The sequence below is a fragment of the Salminus brasiliensis genome, chromosome 10 (assembly GCF_030463535.1).
Source record: "Salminus brasiliensis chromosome 10, fSalBra1.hap2, whole genome shotgun sequence".
NCBI classification, from domain to species: Eukaryota; Metazoa; Chordata; class Actinopteri; order Characiformes; family Bryconidae; genus Salminus; species Salminus brasiliensis.
This window is the reverse complement of record NC_132887.1, coordinates 37,849,574-37,871,722: the sequence shown is the minus strand read 5'-3', so window position 1 is coordinate 37,871,722 and position 22,149 is coordinate 37,849,574. Positions and strand designations below refer to the sequence as shown.

The 22,149-nt window shown below is 43.9% G+C and overlaps 1 protein-coding gene and 1 long non-coding RNA gene across 3 annotated transcripts; one reads left to right on the top strand and one right to left on the bottom strand.

Annotated features, from left to right (window-relative positions):
• Positions 1-654: 654 nt before the first annotated feature.
• On the bottom strand, positions 655-3,396 carry LOC140564876 (uncharacterized). Its single transcript, XR_011980550.1, has 2 exons — positions 3,079-3,396; positions 655-1,383 (listed from the first exon to the last, which is right to left on the bottom strand). It is a non-coding gene; the product is annotated as an uncharacterized lncRNA (long non-coding RNA).
• Positions 3,397-5,614: 2,218 nt separating this feature from the next.
• iars2 (isoleucyl-tRNA synthetase 2, mitochondrial) lies at positions 5,615-21,871 on the top strand. Of its 2 annotated transcripts, XM_072690012.1 has the most exons (24): positions 5,615-6,014; positions 7,249-7,371; positions 7,529-7,682; positions 7,882-8,030; positions 10,149-10,198; positions 11,132-11,241; positions 11,324-11,414; positions 11,615-11,730; positions 12,411-12,580; positions 12,691-12,781; positions 12,895-13,046; positions 13,136-13,296; positions 14,035-14,137; positions 15,099-15,192; positions 15,496-15,567; positions 16,365-16,473; positions 17,311-17,413; positions 17,522-17,647; positions 17,768-17,899; positions 18,442-18,548; positions 18,787-18,932; positions 19,153-19,343; positions 19,808-19,952; positions 20,587-21,871. In XM_072690012.1, the coding sequence occupies exons 1-24, from the start codon at positions 5,754-5,756 to the stop codon at positions 20,730-20,732; spliced, it is 3,102 nt and encodes a 1,033-aa protein (XP_072546113.1). In that variant the 5' UTR covers positions 5,615-5,753; the 3' UTR covers positions 20,733-21,871. The 2 variants fall into 2 exon arrangements, with proteins under 2 accessions (XP_072546113.1, XP_072546114.1); XM_072690013.1 differs by lacking the exon at positions 15,496-15,567.
• The last annotated feature ends 278 nt before the right edge of the window (positions 21,872-22,149 follow it).

Sequence of the window (22,149 nt, the reverse complement as noted above, 5' to 3'; positions counted from 1 at the left end):
ACGCTGGTTGGATACAGCCTTTATATCGTTGCTGGCCAATGAGAACCCTGTAGCTGCTGCATACTGCACTGTGTAATTACTTGAAAAACTCTTATTTTGACTTCCAATCAGCAGCTTCATGGTGGTCGTCATGACAGCCCTAAGACGGCTTGTAACCTTGACAATGCCTGGACCTCGGTACGGTGGTGTAGCCTAGTGGGTAGCCACACCCCCTTTCCTCTAGCAGACTGGGTTAATATCCTCAGGCCAGACCAACTCACCATGTTACACCAATAAGAGACCTTGGGCTAGACTCCTAACCCTACATCCTCCTACCTGTCTAACATGGCTAGTCGCTCTGGAACAAAGCATCGGCCAAACGCCAGGAGTGTAAATGTAGACGTAGAGCACTCTACCCACCACTGGTCCCGTTAATCTGTCCCGTGTAACCCTAGCAGGAGGGTGTCTAATGTAGCACCAATGCACCGTTAGGCGTAGTCCATTGTGAGTTGAATTAGGTGTGGAGCCATGGAGACACCTGGTAGGAGCTGCCGGCCGGTCATGCTGCACCCTGCGAGTGGCAGGATGTTGGCTTTACGCGCTACAACTAGCAACTAGCGCTGATCTTATCAGCTCTGAAAGGAGGAATCAAGAACCACGGCCTTGGTCAACAGGTAGAGTATATGTATTTTATTGTATACAATGACAATTAAAATAGCCTTAATAATTCGTACATAAAAAACGGGGAACACATAGTAACAGTGACTGAGTTGGTATAGTAACAAAATGGCATTAAGGATTTAATAGTTACAACATGGGGTGCAGCTCTTTGAAGTGGAGAACAATAGTTTGATGCTAATTTCTAAAGAACGATGCTAATTTCTAAAGAATCGAATGACAGTTCGCTGAGAATTCTCCATTTTTGGCGGCTTGTACGCAAACAGTGGCGTTCTCTCAGGCAAGGAAACGCCGCAAAGAGCCCAATTTTGTACATCCTCGATCGGCACGGCCTTCAACTTCGGGAGGTTAGACCAGGTTGACTATTCCGGTGCAACGGTAGGCCACAATTCAGAAGTCGAAAGCTTTCCTCCACACAACGCTTCTTTTCCTCCGCCATCGCCATCGCCTCTCGAGAATTTAGAAAAGTACGCTCTTCGCCACCGATAGCCTCCAAAGTCTGTCTTGGTCGCCATGGTTCGGCCAGCGCTCCACCCAATACCCCTCCCCCACCCCCACGCGCGCTCACCAGCGGCCATGAAGGACTGATCCGAGCACTCCAAAGGGCAGAAGCAGGACGAGTCCGGTGGGCAGCACCCTAGAGCCAGCCCCGGTGGCAGAGGCGTTGGGGGCTTTGGTGACTGTGGTGGGCGCAGAGACTGAACTGGTTACGTTTTGAGAGTTGACCTGCGTGAAACAAACAGGAAATGATGGTCAGAGACGAAGCTGTAAGTGTTACTGAAGGAAGGAACAGAAGAACTAAAACCCAGTGGACAGAACAAAACAGCAAACAGGGTCAGAACAAGGTGGTGGATGCAAGTTCTTAAAAACAGGCCGAATCAGATGTTGAACAGGTCTACAGGGCCGCTCCCCATGACCCCACCCGTGTGTACTAACCCTCCCGTACACGCTGTGCGGAGAGAAACAAGGAAGTTGGTTTTGAAGTGTTTTTAAAGTCTGAACTGATATAAAATATGAATTAAATAAATAAAATAAAGTTTTGTATAAATGTTTTGTCAATATACAGTCTTGTGCAAAAGATTGGGCGCCCCTGGTCAAATGGCCCATTTTGCACAACACATTTTCTGCACATTTTAGACACGATTTCTATTTCTTTTTTAAATATTACATTAAACAAAGCCATTACTTTTGCACACGCCACGTTTAATGTTTTTTTTGTTTGTTTTGCTATATGTTCAAATAAGCTACTAAATAGCACTGACGCTTTTTAATGTTCCAAAGTGTGTTTTTTAAGTAGAGGATGTGACTTATTTACTTGAAATTTGACCAGGGTGTCCACACTTTTGCATTATTATATATAAATAAATATATATATATATATATATATATATATATATATATGGAAACTTCCATTTCAAAGCCCACATCCAAAATGTTACAACTAGAAAACAAATGAAATATATTTGTATATACATATATATATATATATATATATATATATATATATATATATATATATATCATCACACATCACTTTGCAGTGTTTTGGAACGTATATTCAATGGTCTATCTGCAGTCATGTCCCAAAGTTTGGGCGGGTATGATAATTATTTGACACATTTTGTTGATTGTTAATTTGCTAATTTGTTAATTTAAGTGGAAATAAGTGAATACTGTGAATAAAATTTACATTTTACACACAATTTCTATTTCTTTTCAGAATTGAATTTCTCAAAACATACATAATAAAACACTATGTATTTAATGTGTGTAAACAAAAAGTTATAGTGTTATTTTTGCCACATTTACTGATTATTATTTCAGTGTATATATATAGATCTTTTTTATTTTTTCTTTGCAAAATATGAAGTAAATCAACAGTAATATATATATATATACATCATTTTAATAAGAATTATTTATAATTAATTAGCTATCCCTTATCCGCATGTTTTGCATGCAGCACTTTCAACAGTTACACTCTTCAGCTTCACTTATATATCCGCTATATCCTCATCCCTACGCTTCAAGCCTCAAATATAATATATATATATATATATATATATATATATATATATATATATATATAAATATTTTAAATGTAATATCTCTAGACTTTTACATTTTTCTAGCTTTATATTTGATCTAATGTATCTTGTCTTTTTGTATCATGTGACTGGACAGTTGTCAAAGCATTTACCTTATATCTATAAGTCTATCTATATCTATAGCACCTCTATAGCATTATATATACTATTTTTATATTGGTATATTTTTGTAATACATCATTTAAATTACAAATGTATTAAATACATATATATATATATATATATATATATATATATATATATATATATATATATATACACACACACACACACACGTGTTATGTAAAGGCAGTGTTAGCAGGATGCTGCATACCTGTGTTGAGACATGCATGGCTAGCAGAAGCACTCCAATGAACGCAGTTAGTATTTTAGTCATCTTCAGGGTCCCTGTGCTTCACCCACACCGCAGCCTGCTCTCTCTCTCTCTGAGGATGTAGCTCAGTCCAAAACACCTCACAGCACACACCCCAGCTTTTATTCACCCGCGATTGCCGCGTGACGTCACCGCGACTGGCACGCCCCCTTTAGAAAACTTCCTCTCGATGCTGATGAGGGCAAGCAGTGAGACCCTCAGATAGGACCTCAGTGAGACCCTCAGACAGGACCTCAGTGAGGATCTCAGACAGGATCTCAGACAGGATCTCAGACAGGACCTCAGACAGGATCTCAGACAGGACCTCAGACAGGACCTCAGACAGGACCTCAGTCAGGATCTCAGACAGGACTTCAGACAGGACCTCAGACAGGATCTCAGACAGGATCTCAGTGAGGACCTCAGACAGGACCTCAAACAGGATCTCAGACAGGACCTCAGTCAGGATCTCAGACAGGACCTCAGTGAGACCCTCAGTCAGGATCTCAGTGAAACCCTCAGTCAGGATCTCAGACAGGATCTCAGACAGGACCTCAATGAAGACCTCAGTCAGGATCTCAGTGAGACCCTCAGTCAGGACCTCAGTCAGGATCTCAGACAGGATCTCAGACAGGATCTCAGACAGGACCTCAGTGAAGACCTCAGTGAAGACCTCAGTCAGGATCTCAGTGAGACCCACAGTCAGGACCTCAGTCAGGACCTCAGTGAAGACCTTAGTCAGGACCTCAGTGAGACCCTCAGTCAGGACCTCAGTGAAGACCTTAGTCAGGACCTCAGTGAGACCCTCAGTCAGGACCTCAGTCAGGACCTCAGTGAGACGCTCAGTCAGGATCTCAGTGAGACCCTCAGTCAGGACCTCAGTCAGGACCTCAGTGAGACCCTCAGTCAGGACCTCAGTCAGGACCTTGGGACCCATGCACTCTAAATAGCACCTCGCCTAAAACAAGCCCATGTATTTAAACACATATCCCATGATAAGCTGATGGAAAAGGGGTGCAAGTAGGGGGATCTGAGGCCCCAAAATAGTCCCAAAGATATTTCCATATTGGCAGATTTATTCATTTATGATCTTATCATCACAACCTCCCAGACGAGTGTAGGATGTCGCAGATCTGGTGATCGATGTGCCGCAGAGGATAACACCGCTGCCTGCTAGTGAGCTGTTGCACCATGTGGGGGGTTTGGGGGGTTTGGGGGGTTTGGTTCCCAGTCTGGGTGCCAGCTAAATGCCGTAAATTTATATGTAGCAAATAAAATGGCTAAGTACGAGCTGCAGACATGGCAACCCCAGCTTCCTTCCACCACCGCTCTCAATGCCTTTGTTTACGTCTCAGCAATTGCTGAACTGCTCGGCCTAGATTGTATTCATTAGCCTGTAGCCTGTAGCTGGGCTAGCAGTCAGGGTGGTGGAACATCCACAGACATTCCCAATGATGATATACACTCGCTAAGCCCTCAAAAGACCTACATCTACTCATTAATGTAATTATCTAAGACGAAGATCACACCGGGTCTCAGATCTTCAGTTCTTTCAGCCAAGCACAGAAAGCTGAGGCTGCAGCGCTGAGGCACAGGCCCACCAAAGCTGGGCAGTGGAGGACCGGACGAAACATGAATGATGTTGACGAATCTCGATCTCGAAGGCTCAGAGATCTCAGATATGGTTAGGTCAGAATTTGGCGCCAGCGCCATGTTTCAACAGGCCAGGCTGGTGGAGGTGGTGTAGTGGTGTTTGGCCTTTTAATTGGGCCTGTTCATAACAATCAATCATGGCTCGGATGCCACAGACTGTTTAAGGCCTGTTGCTGACCACAGCTGACCCTTCTTTCAAATGGTTTCTGGGTGTAACGGCCAGCTTTGTTGGTCAGGCTCTCAACGAGGTGACTGGGACTCAAACCAGCAGCTCTTGCCCAGCATTTGATGGTTTAGCTGGCCGACCCTGCATGACCATGAACCATAATCAAGCTGGTTAATCAACATGACCAGCATGATCACCCCGATCCACCAGTGTGGCCAGTAGGTTCGTCATGCTGACAGTCCAGCAGGGTATGACCAGCTATTCAACCACCTTGACCATCAAAGACCACTAGCTTTGACCGTCTGAAACCAGCTACCAGCAAAAGCAGAGCAGGGCAGGGCAGGGCAGACCTGCAGGGCAGTGAGGCTGGGGGCTACAAAGCTGGGCAGATTATTATTATTATTAATATTATTAATATTAATAATAATAATAGCATATATAATAACATATAATCATTAAATAACACATAAGATCAAATGTTTGTAATAGAGGAAAATGTCCATTAAAGCTCTGGAGCAGCAGGACACACTGGACCAGCTCCTGTCCATTCAGCTGATCATCTCTGGACCTCCAGCGACCCCCAGCGGGTAAGCTCATGCTCCGCGTTCTGCTGTTTTGGTACCAGCTGGGCCCCGTACTTCTCCGTCGTTAGCAATGTTCCGGGTGGAAACAGCTGAGTCGTTCAGTCAGTTCCGTGTGGGAGAGGTGGTGGTAAACAGTTCCGCGTGCTCCGCGTGCTGATCGGGTGAACTGATCGGTAAAGCCGCTGTTCCGCTGTCTCCCCGCGCGCTGCCGGACTTCACTACACGGCCTCCTCATGCTGCTGTGTCGCGTTCGGGCGCTGGGGGAGGGCGTAGCCCGGTGCGGGCTCTCTCTCCGGAGAGGGGCACCGCTCCGGCCCGCTCTCTCCTTCACCCAGACCCGCGGCCGCTCTGCCGCTCCGCCCGGGGACGCGGCTCGTGCGGCCGGGGACGCACAGCCAGGAAACCACCGGCACTCCGTGCTGCTGCCCCGGACCCTCTTCCCCATGAAGCTGTCCGGCCAGACGCTGCTGGACCGGGAGCTGCAGATCCAGCGGGTACAGAGAGGGGAGAGGGGGGCGGGGGTATGAGGAAGAGTGAAAAATATTAGAGAGTAGTAAGAGGAAGAGTATGAGGAGTCAGGAGAGGAAGAGTGTGAGGAGTCAAGAGGAAGAGTGTGAGGAGTCAGGAGAGGAAGAGTGTGAGGAATATTTAAGAGGAAGAGTGTGAGGAAGAGTGAGGAGTTAGGAGGAAGAGTGAGGAGTCATGAGGAAGAGTGTGAGGAGTCAAGAGGAAGAGTATTGAGAGGAAGAGTGTGAGGAGTACTGAGAGGAAGAGTGTGAGGAGTATTGAGAGGAAGTGTGAGGAGTCAAGAGGAAGAGTGTGAGGACTCAAGAGGAAGAGTATTGAGAGGAAGAGTGTGAGGAGTACTGAGAGGAAGAGTGTGAGGAGTATTGAGAGGAAGAGTGTGAGGAGTATTGAGAGGAAGAGTGAGGAGGAAGAGCGTAAGGAGTCAGGAGGAAGAGTGAGGAGTATTGAGAGGAAGAGTGTGAGGAGTCAGGAGGAAGAGTGAGGAGTCATGAGAGGAAGAGCGTGAGGAGTCATGAGGAAGAGTGAGGAGTCATGAGGGGAAGAGCGTGAGGAGTCATGAGGAAGAGTGAGGAGTCATGAGAGGAAGAGCGTGAGGAGTCATGAGGAAGAGTGAGGAGTCATGAGGGGAAGAGCATGAGGAGTCGTGAGAGGAAGAGTGTGAGGAGTCATGAGAGGAAGAGTGTGAGGAGTCAGGAGGAAGAGTGTGAGGAGTATTGAGAGGAAGAGTGAGGAGTATTGAGAGGAAGTGTGAGGAGTATTGAGAGGAAGAGTGTGAGGAGTCAGGAGGAAGAGTGTGAGGAGTATTGAGAGGAAGTGTGAGGAGTATTGAGAGGAAGTGTGAGGACTCAAGAGGAAGAGTATTGAGAGGAAGAGTGTGAGGAGTATTGAGAGGAAGAGTGTGAGGAGTATTGAGAGGAAGAGTGAGGAGTCAGGAGGAAGAGTGTGAGGAGTCATGAGAGGAAGAGTGTGAGGAGTATTGAGAGGAAGAGTGAGGAGTCAAGAGGAAGAGTATTGAGAGGAAGAGTGTGAGGAGTATTGAGAGGAAGAGTGTGAGGAGTCAGGAGGAAGAGCGTGAGGAGTCATGAGAGGAAGAGTGTGAGGAGTCGTGAGGAAGAGCGTGAGGAGTCGTGAGGAAGAGGAGAGAGTGTGCTGGGTTGTGTTTGGGCTGCTGAAGGTCTGATGGGTGCTGATTCTGAACAGGACTGCGGGTTCGAGCAGCTGTACAGCTGGCAGAGAGAGAGAAAGGCTAAGAAGGAGTTCTGCCTCCACGACGGGCCTCCCTACGCCAACGGAGACGCTCACGTCGGTCACGCTCTCAACAAGGTAACGGCGACTGCAGACTGCAGAGCCAACAGCTTTTCTAATGAAACCGGACAGCGAGTCTGATCTCAAGACCAATGACCAGTGTTATTAAAGGATTGTTATATATATCTTCTAAACCCTCTATAACAGTGTTATAAACAGTGCTCTGTATCTGCAGATCCTGAAGGATGTCCACAATCGGTTTGAAATGCTGAGAGGCAGGAAGGTGCACTACGTCCCTGGCTGGGACTGCCACGGGCTGCCCATCGAGCTGAAGGCACTGGGGGAGCTGCAGACCAAAGACCTGACCCCTCTCCAGATCAGACAGAAAGGTCAGGAGAGTGACCTCAGTACCTATAATACATATAATTAGCAGATTTATGTATGTATATATATATATATAAATTACATACACATGATTAATGTAGATCATATTATCCTCACATGCACTTTTCTCTTATCCAATGCTTTGTTTGTGTCTATGTATTGGTGATTGTGTGTGTGTGTGTGTGTATTGGTGATTGTGTGTAGCGCGGGAGTTTGCCGAGGCTGCAATAGCACGCCAGCGGGCAGCATTCCAGCGCTGGGGTGTGATGGCCGACTGGGAGAACTGTTACTACACCTTTAACGGGCAGTACGAGGCCGCGCAGCTGCGGGTCTTCGAGGACATGCACAGCAAGGTAAAATACCCTGCAGCCTACCCTGAAGGAGCGTATTAGCAGCATTAGCCTGTTCAGAATGTACAGTATATGAACCCTAGGTCATTATTCAGTGTATAATAATAAGGGTATACATTATGCAGTCTTGGTATACAGTATAATGTACAGTTTATGAACCCTAGGTCATTATTCAGTGTATAATAATAAGGGTATACATTATGCAGTCTTGGTATACAGTATAATATACAGTATATGAACCCTAGGTCATATTCAGTGTATAATAATAAGGGTATACATTATTCAGTCTTGGTATACAGTATAATGTACAGTTTATGAACCCTAGGTCATTATTCAGTGTATAATAATAAGGGTATACATTATTCAGTCTTGGTATACAGTATAATATACAGTATATGAACTCTAGGTCATTATTCAGTGTATAATAATAAGGGTATACATTATGCAGTCTTGGTATACAGTATAATATACAGTATATGAACCCTAGGTCATATTCAGTGTATAATAATAAGGGTATACATTATTCAGTCTTGGTATACAGTATAATGTACAGTTTATGAACCCTAGGTCATTATTCAGTGTATAATAATAAGGGTATACATTATTCAGTCTTGGTATACAGTATAATATACAGTATATGAACTCTAGGTCATTATTCAGTGTATAATAATAAGGGTATACATTATGCAGTCTTGGTATACAGTATAATATACAGTATATGAACCCTAGGTCATTATTCAGTGTATAATAATAAGGGTATACATTATGCAGTCTTGGTATACAGTATAATATACAGTATATGAACCCTAGGTCATATTCAGTGTATAATAATAAGGGTATACATTATGCAGTCTTGGTATACAGTATAATATACAGTATATGAACCCTAGGTCATATTCAGTGTATAATAATAAGGGTATACATTATTCAGTCTTGGTATACAATATAATATACAGTTTATGAACCCTAGGTCATTATCAGTCTATAATAATAAGGGTATACATTATTCTGTCTTGGTATACAATATAATATACAGTTTATGAACCCTAGGTCATTATTCAGTGTATAATAATAAGGGTATACATTATGCAGTCTTGGTATACAGTATAATATACAGTATATGAACCCTAGGTCATATTCAGTGTATAATAATAAGGGTATACATTATTCAGTCTTGGTATACAGTATAATGTACAGTATATGAACCCTAGGTCATATTCAGTGTATAATAATAAGAGTATACATTATTCAGTCTTGGTATACAGTATAACGTACAGTTTATGAACCCTAGGTCATATTCAGTGTATAATAATAAGGGTATACATTATGCAGTCTTGGTATACAGTATAATATACAGTATATGAACCCTAGGTCATATTCAGTGTATAATAATAAGGGTATACATTATGCAGTCTTGGTATACAGTATAATATACAGTATATGAACCCTAGGTCATTATCAGTCTATAATAATAAGGGTATACATTATTCTGTCTTGGTATACAATATAATATACAGTTTATGAACCCTAGGTCATTATTCAGTGTATAATAATAAGGGTATACATTATGCAGTCTTGGTATACAGTATAATATACAGTATATGAACCCTAGGTCATATTCAGTGTATAATAATAAGGGTATACATTATTCAGTCTTGGTATACAGTATAATGTACAGTATATGAACCCTAGGTCATATTCAGTGTATAATAATAAGGGTATACATTATTCTGTCTTGGTATACAGTATAATGTACAGTTTATGAACCCTAGGTCATATTCAGTGTATAATAATAAGGGTATACATTATGCAGTCTTGGTATACAGTATAATATACAGTATATGAACCCTAGGTCATATTCAGTGTATAATAATAAGGGTATACATTATTCTGTCTTGGTATACAATATAATATACAGTTTATGAACCCTAGGTCATTATTCAGTATATAATAATGGGGTATACATTATTCAGTCTTGGGATACAGTATAATGTAAAGCATACAAGGTTTTTGTGTCACAACGGCAGAATACTTACACTACTGTATTGTCTTTTTATTATTATTATTATTATTATTAATATGAATATTAATAAATTACATTACTCTGTTTGACCTTTTCAGGGTTTGATTTATCAGGACTACAAGCCAGTCTTCTGGTCGCCCTCAACCAGGTACACTGTAAAATGGAAAGGGAAACGTCCTCGCTGAATTGAAATAGAGAGGTTTGAAGTTTCCTAGCTCGTGCATGTGTGTGGACACCCCTTCCAATGAATTCATTCATTTACTTCAAGTTGTACCCATTGCTGACACAGATGTGCAAATGCACACAAACTCACAGCTGTAGAGAAGTACAGCCAATAGATTAGGACTCTCTGGAGGAGATTAACATGAACCTATGGGCACCTTGCTACCTAAAGCCAGGAGTGGGCTAGTAGAGGGGCATAAAGCCCCCCCAGCAGCATTGAGCTGTGGAGCAGTGGAAGAACTGTGTTTTCAGGAATGATGGATGGTGGAGCTCCATCCAGTACTTTTGGGAGGAGTTCAGGTTGAGGTGGGATGGTGATCAACTCCTGTCGGTGAATGCAATCAGATTGTCACAGCAATGTTCCAGAATCTAGTAAAGACTTTTTTCCTTGAGAGTAGAGACAGTTACTCCAACAAAAGCAGGATTATTTTAATTTGGATATTAGTTTTAATGTAATTTGTATTTACATGTATAATAATAATAATAATTAATTTTGTTTATTCTATTTTACTTAAAATAATAATGTACAATCTTAAGTCATTATTCTATCATTTGATATTATTATACTTGTTATAGAAATTATATTTACTGAATAACTTGAAGAATAAAGTAATTATTATTATTATGAATAATAATCATCATATTAATATTATTATAACTTATTTTTAAGTAAATACAATTCTGTTTAATAGAATTTATTTATAATGATGACTTAAAAGACATTGTATTACATATATTATTTTTTATTATATTTTAATATAATTTTTTAAAACAAAAATTAGAATTGCTGAAATCTATAGAATTGTAATTGGTAATTGTAATTGGTAATTGTAATCTATGGTGATTTCTCTGTGTCTAGGACGGCACTGGCAGAGGCTGAGCTGGAGTACAACCCTGAGCATGTGAGCAAGGCCGTGTACGCTACTTTCCCACTGGCCACCCCACCATCTAAACTAGCAGCAAGCTTGGGTACGGCCTACTGCCTCTCAGTCTGGCTTCTCTCCTCCGTCCCCTCATCCCTTTAACCTACGTGTGGATTTGTCTCTTGCAGAAGCGCCTGATAAAGTGTCTGTACTGGTTTGGACGACACAGCCATGGACCATACCAGCGAACCAGGCCGTCTGCTTCATGCCCAAAGCCCAGTGAGTTCACCAGACACAGAAACCTGGACTGACTTGTGGCCTCGTGTCAGACAGTCAGTGGTTCCCAAACTGTATTAGTGCTCCAGACCCACTGTGCCCCATCCCACTGAACATTGCTGATGTGGCTGGGTAGACCACAGTTTGGGGTCAGCTGGGAAAATAAGGAACATTGCGGTAATTGCGGTTTGTATCTTGAACAGGTACTCTTTGGTGAAGAGAGCAGATAATGGGCAGCACCTCCTAGTGGCCACAGAGCGCATTGCCAGTCTGACCTCTGCACTTGGCACTGACCTGCAGAGCCTGGCCACTTTCATAGGTATTCCTCATCACCACTGGCTCACATTTTCTTCAAAGAGACGGACTAAGGGGGTATACAGTATAATGTACAGTATACTAACCATGATTCATTATACAGTCTCTGTTAATAGGGTATATATTACTGTCCTGATATACAGTATAGTAAGCAATAGAGTATACATTATTCACCCTTAGTATACAGTAAAATGTACAGTATATGAACCCTAGGTAATTTATCAGTATATAATAATGGGGTATACATTGTTCAATCTTGGTATACAGTATAATGTACAGTATATGAACCCTAGGTAATTTATCAGTATATAATAATGGGGTATACATTGTTCAATCTTGGTATACAGTATAATGTACAGTATATGAACCCTAGGTCATTTATCAGTATATAATAATGGGGTATACATTATTCAGTCTTGGTATACAGTATAATGTACAGTATATAAACCCTAGGTCATTTATCAGTATATAATAATGGGGTATACATTATTCAGTCTTGGTATACAGTATAATGTACAGTATATGAACCCTAGGTCATTTATCAGTATATAATAATGGGGTATACATTATTCAGTCTTGGTATACAGTATAATGTACAGTATATAAACCCTAGGTCATTTATCAGTATATAATAATGGGGTATACATTATTCAGTGACGGTATACAGTATAATGTACTCTCTAGGCTCGGATCTGGAGGGCGGAGTCTGCCAGCATCCCACCATCTCTGGGAAAGAGGTGCCACTGTTGCCGGCTAGTCATGTTACCATGGGCAAAGGAACCGGATTGGTCCACACTGCTCCCGCACACGGCATGGAAGACTACAGCGTGGCCTCTCACTTCCAACTGCCTGTGGTGCGTCACGCACAAACCACGACTGACCGCTTGGAATTCACAATACACCTGGCTGCCAAATGTCCTGACCCTTCTCCCCTGTCCTGTACTTTCTCGCCCCCTCGCTGCAGGAGTGTATGGTGGATGAAGAGGGGAGGTTTACGGAGCTGGCTGGAGCTGACCTCCAGGGGCAGTCTGTACTTGAGGAAGGCACTTTTACAGGTTGGAGCTGTGGGGGCGGAGCTATGGCTGATGTAGAATAGCAGCTGCTAAGGCAGGGTAGGATTTTCTATTAATGTGGTGTGTGTGTGTGTGTGTGTGTGTGTGTGTATCAGTAATCTCTATGCTGCGGGCCGCTGGTGCGTTGGTGAAAGAGGAGGAGTGTGTGCACAGTTACCCGTACGACTGGCGGAGTAAGAAGCCGGTGGTGATTCGAGCCAGCAAGCAGTGGTTCATCAACACAGCCAGTCTCAAAGACAAGGCCAAGGTGACTCCACACATGCTAATGTTGCTAATAAGGCATGGATGCTAATGGCTGTTGAGGACCTGTGTTTATTCAGCCTGTTTTGTGAACAGGAAGTGCTGCAGAAGGTCCGGGTCATGCCAGAGTCGGCAAGGGCCAGTCTCTTAGCCATGCTGGACAGACGGACGTACTGGTGCATCTCCCGCCAGAGAAGCTGGGGGGTTCCTATACCAGTCTTCTATCACAAACAGACGGGAGAGCCCCTCATAAACAAGTACTTCACACACACACCACACCTGCACAGAACTGTATACAGTACTATTTACGTCATAATGAACAACTTGGCAACACCGTAGCATCTACCTGAGACATCATAGCAACAGCCTGGGCTACCATTGTAACTTTCTAGCAATCACTTGGAACACCTTAGCAACCACCTGAAATACCATAGCAGCCACCAACAAACAACATAAACAACCATGTTTAAATTAATAAGCCTAATCACCCAAAGCACCTGAAATATGACGGCAACCAGCTGGTAAACAATAACAAGACACCTGAAATGCCTTAGCAACCACTCTAGCAACCTAGTACACAAACTCCTTTAACCAAGCAGAATTTTAGTGTGATCAGGTGGTGGATCTGAACAAACCCGAAAAATGTTTAGGGGGAGTCCAGAAGAAATCTGGAACCGACTCTAGAACTAACTCAGAAGCTCAGAAGATACCAACTACACAATATGGACAAAAGTATTGGGACACCTCCTTCTCCTTCATTGGTTGTTCTAAAATCAAGGGTATTAGAAAGTGCTGGTTGATCCTGCTTTTGTTGGGGCAACTATCTCTACTGTCCAGAGAAAAGGCTTTCTACTAGACTTCAAGTAGCTGAGTGCATTCGTTAGAAGGTGTGTCCACAAACATTTGGACATATGTACTTACTTTCTAATGTTTTGACTTAATGAACTGAACTGAATGATTGAATGGATATGTGCTTGTCATTTCTTTCGCGACAGGCACACGGTGGCTCACATAGCGAAAGTGTTTGCGGAGAAAGGAAGCAACAGCTGGTGGGAGGAGCCTATAGAAGCACTGCTTCCCCCAGACGTGCTCAAGAAGGTAAGCAGCCTGGAGAGTCGTGAGGGTGTTAATGTGAGTGTCCTGTGGAGCCCCCAGCATTACTGCCACAACTAGCGACAGTTTTACAAGCCCTAAAACTGAACCCTGTGGGACCCCAACATAATTCTCAGCAATTTCTTCATTAGGATTAATTATTAATAATTTATGAATAAATTAATAAATTGCTTATAATGTGTATCATGTGTTGATAGAAACCTACCTACTGTTTCTTCCCTGGGCTATTAGGTCTTGGTTCCTCTCCTAGGTTCTTCTCAGAGTTTATAGCTCTTTAGCTTTGCCCTTTTGTTGATGCCCATCAGGGTCTAGCCCCCCCTGCTCTGGGACAGAATCTGTTGTACATAGCATCACACATAAATCTGAACTGAAGTGAACGTCTTTAGGAAATGGGTAAATAAGAAAAATACTTACAAATTAATGGACAAAAGTATTGGGACACCTGCTCATTCATTGTTTCTGAAACCATAAAGGATATTTAAAAAAAAAAAAAGAGATCCTGCTTTTGTAGGAGTAACGGTCTCTACTGTCCAGGGAAGAAGGCGGCTTTCTACTAGATTTTGGAGGAGGAGCATTGCTGTGAGGATTTGATTGCTTTCAGCGACAAGAGTGTTATTATTGAGGTCAGGGTGTTGAATGATCACCACTTGAACTCATCCCAAAAGTATACCATCCAGAGAACACAGCTCAATGCGGGGGGCAGTATACCCATCTAGCCCACACCTGGCATTAGGCATAAGACATGGAGAGTCCTATTTATTCTATAGGCAGTGCTTTTCTACAGGGACTAGGCAAGCTGTTTATGTGTGGGTGTGTGTGTGTGCATCTGCACATCTGTGTCAGCAATTGGTGCAACTTAAAGTAGCTGAATGTATTCATTTGAAGGAGTGTCCGCAAACTTTTAGACGTGTAATGTATTTGAAATGTGTGTGTGTGTGTGTTTCAGAGCAAAGCAGGTGCAGTGACCGATTATGAGCGAGGGGAGGATGTTCTGGACATCTGGTTTGACAGTGGGACGTCCTGGGCTGCTGTACTACAGGGTGGGTCAACTTTGTCCTAATTCCTTGCACTTGTCCTACCATGTTCTACTATGAGGTATACAGTGTAGGTACAGACTGCCTCTAAGAAATTCACCACAGGTCAGTTTCTGACCACAGGTCAGCTGTTCTTCAGATATTATTTGGGTGGTGGACCGTTCTCGACTTGATAACGGCACTGGTACCACAACCAGCAGATGACAGCTACAGTCTCACTGGCTAGAGGGTTGGGGTTTCCGATATAGTGGCCAGTTAGTGCATATATTCATCTTATTCAAAAAGAGCTGTGTGTATTTGTCTCCTCAGCGGGAGAGGAAGAAGCCTCGTCCACAAAGACCAAACGAGGGTGGTTCGGCCGATCCAGTGCCACAGTACAAGGTTGTCCATATGGCAAAAAAGCGATAATCTCCGAAACTCCCTCTGTTGTGACTGATCTGTCCACTAATTCACCTCCTTTGACCTTTCTTCTCCTGACCTCTCTGCATGCAGGAAGCATGTGAGAGGCAACTGTAAGGGAGGTGGTCAACAGTTGTCAGCAGAGCTGGGCGATACATCTGTGATATTGCAATAGCATTTCATTTGGCTATTTATTGTTAAAAACAAAAACACTATGGACAAAAGTATTGGGACACTGGGCTTAGGAGTCCTTGGTGGATGTGACACTACTCAACTTCCAGCCAGTACCAAATCCAGGACTGGGGACCGGATTCGAGGTCCGGATTTGAAGGCTCCTGATTTAGATCACTACCAGACAGCGTTAGGAAAATCTGACGCATTGGAAATGAGTGAGATGGTCATTAAGGACTTGAGCTATGGTCATCGTCCAGCGCTAGCTGACCTGTCACTAATAGTAGTCGCTTCATGGTTCTTCCAAGCGGGTCGGTGCACCTTTACAGTGTATCTTCCCCAGCTGTTAACACTTGAGAGTTTTCCACGCTTCCTATTCTTGGGAGGAAGCAGCTGTTCTTGGTCATGCTTGGTCGTAAGGGCTTTGTAATGATGAGTGTCTGTCTGTCTGTCTGACTGCAGATCTACACGGGCAGCGCTGTCCAGTTTTTCCTCAGGCTGATTCTGATTCTGGTTCTGGCAAGGAAATGAGGAAAAACAGCTTACAGCACTCAGCTATTAGCACACTAACTCTGTCAACCTCTCTCCGTCCTCTCTCGCCCTCTCAGAGGCTGACCCGCGTGCAGATGTCTACGTGGAAGGGAAGGATCAGATTGGTGGCTGGTTCCAGTCGTCTCTGCTGACCAGCGTGGCTGTGCGCAACAAAGCCCCCTACAAGTGAGTCTGCATCTGTGAGCCGTTCACAGCCACCACATACCATATATTTAAACGAGAACGACGTGCTGGACAGCGGACACCAGTGCATTGCTAGCATTCTTATGCCCCAGCCAATAGAAGACAGTGTGGGGTGGGGCTTCAGTTGGTCAGTTTTCAAACTTCATGGACGGGACACTAACAGACACTGTGCTGTAGTGGGTAACAACAAAGCCTGGCAGACTGGGGTTCGATTCTGCGACCAGGCAAACACACCAAGCAATTAATTATGTGCTAGTATACTATAGGGACAAAAGTATTGGGACATCCACAGGTGCCTTTGACATTCCATTATGGATCCATTAGTATTAATATGGAGTTGGTCCCCATTTGCAGCTCTAACAGTGGCTGTGGAACTCAGTGACTCTGCAGTAGTCCCAGAGTTGCTGTGGAAATTTTCTTGCAATGGTAGCATCCTAGTACAGTACCACACTGGAATTCTGGGATGTGTGTTCTTTACCTTTACCTTCATGGCATTTAGCTGACACTCTTATCCAGAGGGACTTGGTTCAGTGTAGTGTTAGAGGAGGTCTTGCCCAAAGACTCTTAACCTCAGTCCCCCCCCCCCCCCTCCCAAGGTGTAGTAGGTCACTGATAAGTAGTGGTACAAGTAACCTTTGTGCCACACCAACCATCAGGCAGACTGCATGGCTAGGTGCTTGATTTTATACACGAGGTGTGTCCCAATACTTTTGTCCATAGAGTGTATATCTCGTAGCTGTGTACTTGTAGAAATCATATAGACTCTTAGAGACTCTTCCACACATTTACTCACTCACCTCTCTTATGGGTGTGCTTCAGGGCTCTGGTGGTCCATGGCTTCACGCTTAGTGAGAAAGGAGAGAAGATGTCCAAGTCTCTTGGCAACGTGGTGGACCCTGATGTGGTCATCAACGGTGGAACGGTAGAGCCAAAACTCATCCTGTCCATCCATCATTCACATATCCCATCCACCTCTGTCTCCGTCTACCCATGTAGTTTATCCCTATGTCTCTCTCTCTCTCTCTCTCAGGATAAAACAGCCTCCCCCGCTTATGGTGCGGATGTCTTGAGGTGGTGGGTTGCAGAGTCCAATGTGTTCTCCGAGGTCCAGATCGGCCCCAAAGCCCTGAACTCATCCAGGGAGAACATTAACAAGGTCTGACGCTCCAGGATGCTCCAGCTCCACATCACATCTGGTGATGTTTACATGAGTGTTGTTGGAAACAGGTTTCTCACAAGCCCCGCCCCCCCCCTCTCTCTCTCTGGCTTTCTGCAGCTGAGGAACACTCTGAAGTTCTTGCTGGGGAACCTGCAGGGTTTCGATCCTCGTACTCAGGCTGTGGACTCCAAAGACATGCTCTACGTAGACCAGTACCTGCTGCACCTGCTCCGGGAGTACAGCATTAAGGTCCTGCCCATGATATGCGCACACACGCACACACACACACACATAGCCTGTCTAGGCCTTGTTGAGAAGTACTGCCAATACAATAGGACTGTCTGGAGCAGCCCTATTCTTAACATGAACCTATTGGCACCATGCTGCCTAATGCCAGGCGTGGGCTAGAGGGGTAAAAAAAGCCTCCCAGCAGCATTAAGATGTGGAGCAGTGTAAGAACTGTGTTCTCTGGAATGATGGATGGTGGTGCTCTGGTACTTTTGGGATGAGCTGGAGACGAAGTGGGGTGGTGATCATCCAACATCCTGACCACCGAGTCAATGAATGCAGTGAAATTCTCACAGCAATGCTCCAAAATCTCGTAGAAAGCCTTAGAGCCAGTGGAGATTGCTATTTCAACAAAGGGTTACAGGATAAATGAATAAGCGAGCGAGATGGTGTCCCAATACTTTTGTCCATATAGTGTAGTTACGACACTTAAGGCATTTTTTTATCATATTAACATGTAATACCCAGACCTAGCCCAAACTATATAAGTGTGTGTGTGTTAGGTAACCGATGCCTATAACGAGTTCGACTGTGGACGAGTGATCCGCCTTCTCCAGGCCTTCATCACCAGAGACCTGTCCAACTTTTACTTCAGCATCATCAAAGACAGGTGAGCAGAACTTCGTCTACCTCACACTATACAGTCAGAACCTGAACCCAATTGGTTTATAGGTAAATCCACGCTGGTTGCCATAGTAACAATGCCTGTATGAGCATGCTGACATGCTCGACCCGTCTTAACAGCCTCTTAACTCCGAATGTGATTTTTATGGGGCGTCCTAATTTTTTCACATGGCTATACATGTCATGTCAGGATCTAAATTGCCTGGTCTAAATGTCTCTGCCAGGCTGTACTGCGATCCTGAGAACTCTCTGGGCAGGAGGTCATGCCAGACGGTTCTAGAGGAGATTCTGGACGGTGTTACGCGGTCCATCGCCCCCATCCTGCCTCACCTGGCGGAGGAGGTGTACCAGCATGCCCCTGGACACGATGGTTCGCACTCATACACACGCATACGTTTAGCCTATTAGTAACCATAGGTCCATAATAACATAGACAGATCTACCCCCATTCATCATTGGTCAGTTACTGGCCATACAGCCACTGTTGACCAAATGATATTTGGGGAGTGGACCATACTTGGCCATTGACAGATGAGGTACGGTCTGTAACTGGATGCTGCTCAGCTGCATCTCTCTCTGTCGTTCTGTAGAAGGTGAGACTCTGTTCCGGAGTGGTTGGATTAAAAGCAGCTCTGTGTGGCGGAGGCCAGGATTGGAGGAGGCAGTGGAGGGGGCGTGTGCCATCAGAGACTCGTTCCTGTCCTCCATCCCAGGACGCAACGCAGTAGAGTACGACCTCACCATCGCCATCGAGCCTGGCCTTCTTTTTGAGCTCATGGAGGTAAAACTGAAAGTAGCACACTGATCAGCCATAACATTAAAACCACCTGCCTAATAATGTGCTCTGAGCAGTCGAGGCATAGACTCTACAAGACCTCTGAAGGTGTCTTGTGGTATCTAGAACCAAGACGTTAGCAGTAGATCTTAAGCTTTAAGCTCTGTAAGTTGTGCAGTGGAGCCTCCGTGGATCACATTAATGAGTCTTGGGAAGCCCTGTCGCTGGTCCACGGCTGTCCTTCCTTCCTTGGAGTCCTTTTCTTTTATTTATTTATTAGGTACTGACCACATAGTGCATACTGGGAACACCCCCACAAGACCAGCCGTTCTGAAGATGTTCCGACCCAATGTTATTCATCTCAGTTGCCGGTGGTTTTAATGATATGGCTTAAAATACAGCTTACAATGTAGCCAAATGGTCAAATTCAGAGCTTCCGTCCCACTTATTTTCACCCCTCCTCCCGTCAGTCTCTGCAAGAGGAGCCCACCTCCACCTCCTCTCAGCTGACGGAGTTGATGATGGCGTCTCGCACCACACTGACCAGCGCTCTGCCCCGTGACCTGCCGGCTGATGCCATCACCAACAGCGGGAGCTTCCTCATCAACCTGGAAGGTAAGGCACTGAACCCTAAACTGCTACTGAGACAAATGATAAATTACAGCTACCTAAAAAAAATGGGTGTTTCGTTAAAGCAACACTATGTAACATAGTTCATGATCAACATCATGTTGATGCTCCACTGCGATTGTTCTGTATCTGTCACCTTTAAGTTGTGGCTTAAAGCGTGAATTACACTTCCAGACTATAGGGGGAGCCCAGGAGCAAGAAATGTCAATTTTCCATAGTGTTGCTTTAATTATAGAATTACAGGACTGCTGCAGAGAAAAAAAAAACTGTTAATACATTCAGAAAAACATCCCATTATTATGATTAAATAATATTATGATAATAATAATAATATAATATGATTAAAAAACAAAAAACAATTTGTTGATTTGAAAACATCTTGTTCTTAGGAGAAAATAACTGCTTTGTCAATTACCTTTTTTTATAATCACGATTTTGCTTACGAGAAATGTAACTCCATATGTAATAAAATAATGTAATAAAGTAAACTACAATACCTAATACAATTTTTATTATTACTATAATTAAGAAGTTTTAGGCCTTTAATAACAAAACAACTCCTCCTGTATCAGGATCAAGACAATGTCTCCTACATGCCTTTTCCCTGTCTATCCTGTAGGTGGCGTAATCCGTGAAGACGCCGCATATACAATAGCAGCGGTGCCCATCTCCCTCTCCCGCTGTCCTCGGTGTCGCCGCTACACGTCGGACGTCCCTGAATGTCTCTGCCCGCGATGCCAAACTGTCCTCGGACACCCTCAGTAGATGCCTGACGTCGCTGTGACTACCGCCCGCCGACCGCTTTGGCAATGACTGTGTCGTTCTACATAAAGCGAGGGCTACTGCGGACCAATAAGAACGGCTAAACGCTCCTGGTTATGCACGGTTTCTGGCGTGGAGCTGGAGACAGGAAATGGGTGGGTGTTTGAGCAATGCAGATACTTGTGCCCGTCCGGATATGAATATCTGGTCCCGTTTGAAGAGAGTCTGCGAGAGTCTGTTTGCATGACAAATCACTAAAATTCAAATAAATACTAATAAAGTGATTTATTTTGTTTAGATTGTGAGCTTAACCATTCCCACACCTCTCCCCTAGACTCTGACTTTACAGAATTTCCAGGAATCCTTTATTGCTGGTTATTCTACAGCCTTTATTTACTACCAAGTTACAGGACAGCATATGCACCAAATCTGCCATTACTCAAACGCACCCACGACTGGTCTCAGCATCACTGTGGGGACAGAGACCTGGCTTTAGGGAGTATTTATTCAGAAGGAAGTTGGCCATCCAACTGACCTGGGCAGGGTTTCTCAAAGCCTTTCAGAGATGTGTGTGTGTGTGTGTGTGTGTGTGTATATATATATATATATATATATATATATATATATATATATATATATATATATAGGAGTGTGTGTGTCAGAGAGAGACAGGCATGGGAGCAGAGAATGAAGGCACATTACCACCCGAGTTTTATAGCTTGTTTTATTGACATTTTTCCTAAAAGCCATGGGAGAGGGCCTCCTGAAAGCTGTACGTGTTTTGAGTTCTGGTGATTCTACCTTTATCTACGAATGAGGAGAAAGCTGCTTTGTACGGTCTGACTGTTCATCCTTGTACACAAAGCAAAACTGAATAAAGGCACACATGAAGGATGCGCGGTTTGCTTAGTGCTGTATTAAGGGTGTTGCGTAGTGCAGTACATATAGCAAGTCAAATCTGGATTTGCATTGTGGGACCATCTAGTGGTCCATCTAATTTTGGATTATCGCTATAGTGACCATAGCTTTGTCTCCGCAACCCAGTTTGACTGCTCTTCACCGCGTTTGGCAATTCTTTTTACCGTGTACTGTGGCCTGTGGATGTGCTGCAATGGCTACAATAAAGGGATCGTTTCAGTGGACTCTTCCTTGCCCTCCTATAGGTTTACATTCACAATCTGATTCTCACTCCCTGCTATAAACACATTTAAATTACTCCACATCTCCTTTAGCAGTTCATTGACCTGTGCCTGGCGAGCGGCCCAGCCTACGTTTTGGTTTGTATTATAATATCTAAACTCTTTGACTGAATAAAGAGCCCATCTGTGTTATTAATGGCCAAAGCCAAGCCAAGCAGAAGCCCTGTTTGTTGAATTTTGCATGGAGCTCTATAGTTTTTTGGCTTCTAGACAGTAAGAAA